The sequence below is a fragment of the Ictidomys tridecemlineatus genome, chromosome 11, assembly GCF_052094955.1.
Source record: "Ictidomys tridecemlineatus isolate mIctTri1 chromosome 11, mIctTri1.hap1, whole genome shotgun sequence".
Classification (NCBI taxonomy): Eukaryota; Metazoa; Chordata; class Mammalia; order Rodentia; family Sciuridae; genus Ictidomys; species Ictidomys tridecemlineatus.
In genome coordinates this window covers 128,858,268-128,859,431 of record NC_135487.1, presented here as the reverse complement: position 1 = coordinate 128,859,431, position 1,164 = coordinate 128,858,268, and the positions used below count along the sequence as shown (strand labels likewise).

The following is a 1,164-nucleotide window of genomic DNA, read 5'->3' as shown; positions in this document are numbered from 1 at the left end:
TGGGAAGCCCCCGTTCTGCTCCTCCCTTGCAGGGTAATTTCTTCTGATTTTTTGAAGTGGTTTGCCATTTCTTGGGCTTCTCAAACCATTCTGTCCAATCTAGTCTCTTTCACCTGACTCCAAAAGGATCAGTCAAGTTGAATAGAAAGGTAAGTTCTACGGGGAGACCAGGGTTTCGGGGTATGACTATCCAAACAAAAGTCTATTTCCAGCTTAGAGACAGGTGTCACAAGGAACTGAGACAGCGATAGAAAGAGGAGAAATAAGGATTAACAATCATTTATTCCCCGACACCGTCTCAACTTTTTATGCCTCTGTTTCCAGTCTGGTACTTTTAATGCAGGGCATTTCAAAGCTTGTGTTTGTTTCAGATCCTACAAATCACCCTAAAATGTCCTTCAGCGACCAGCAGTGCAAGCAGCCGTGTGCACCCCCTCCGTGTCTGCAAAAGACCCAAGAGCGGTGCCAGGCCCAGGCTGAGGTGGTGTGCCTCCCCCCACGCCAGGACCCCTGCCAAGAGAAGTGCCCGGCACAAGCTCAGGAGGTGTGCCTTCCTCAGTGCCAGGAGTTAAGCCAAGAAAACTGCCCAGCACAAGGCCAAGACCCATGCCTACCTCCAGGCCAAGACCCATGTCTGCCTCAGTGCGTGGAGCGGTGCCAGGAGCCTGCCCAGACCAAGTGTGTGGAGGTTGGCCCTCAGCAGGCGCAGGAGAAGTGCTCATCCCCTGGCAAGGGAAAGTAGCTGCTCCTACGCCATCTGGGGCCAAGAAGACGGCCAACAGAAAAAGCCCAACCCCAGCCCCTGCTCTGGTGACCTTCTCCTGTGGGTGTCCCTGTGGGCCATGTTCCCTCTTGCCTTCTGGCCTCCTCGGTATTCCAGGACTTGATCCGTGTCTCTGAAGACAGTTCTCTCCGTGTTTCATCAGCCTCCGTGAATGAGTATTGTTCTCGGCCGTCGTGGGAGGTCTCAAATGTAGAAATGGTGTGGCTAACAAGGGACGCCACTGAAGCCAAGCACAGTCCTTTGAGCCAAAAATCCACCTAAACCTGGGCTTCTGAGGACCAAGGACTCCTTCGCCTTCCACAGCGGCAGGCACTCATTCAAGCCTCAAAACAATCTGAACTTGATGGACTTTGCACTTACCATCACCCCCCACGACCATG

The 1,164-nt window shown here is 53.0% G+C and overlaps 1 protein-coding gene across 1 annotated transcript; it reads left to right on the top strand.

The window, feature by feature from the left end:
* The first annotated feature begins 391 nt into the window (after window positions 1–391).
* Window positions 392–874, top strand: Prr9 (proline rich 9). The gene has a single exon (XM_040287585.2). It carries the CDS (start codon window positions 392–394, stop codon window positions 740–742), a length of 351 nt encoding a protein of 116 aa, XP_040143519.2. The 3' UTR covers window positions 743–874.
* The last annotated feature ends 290 nt before the right edge of the window (window positions 875–1,164 follow it).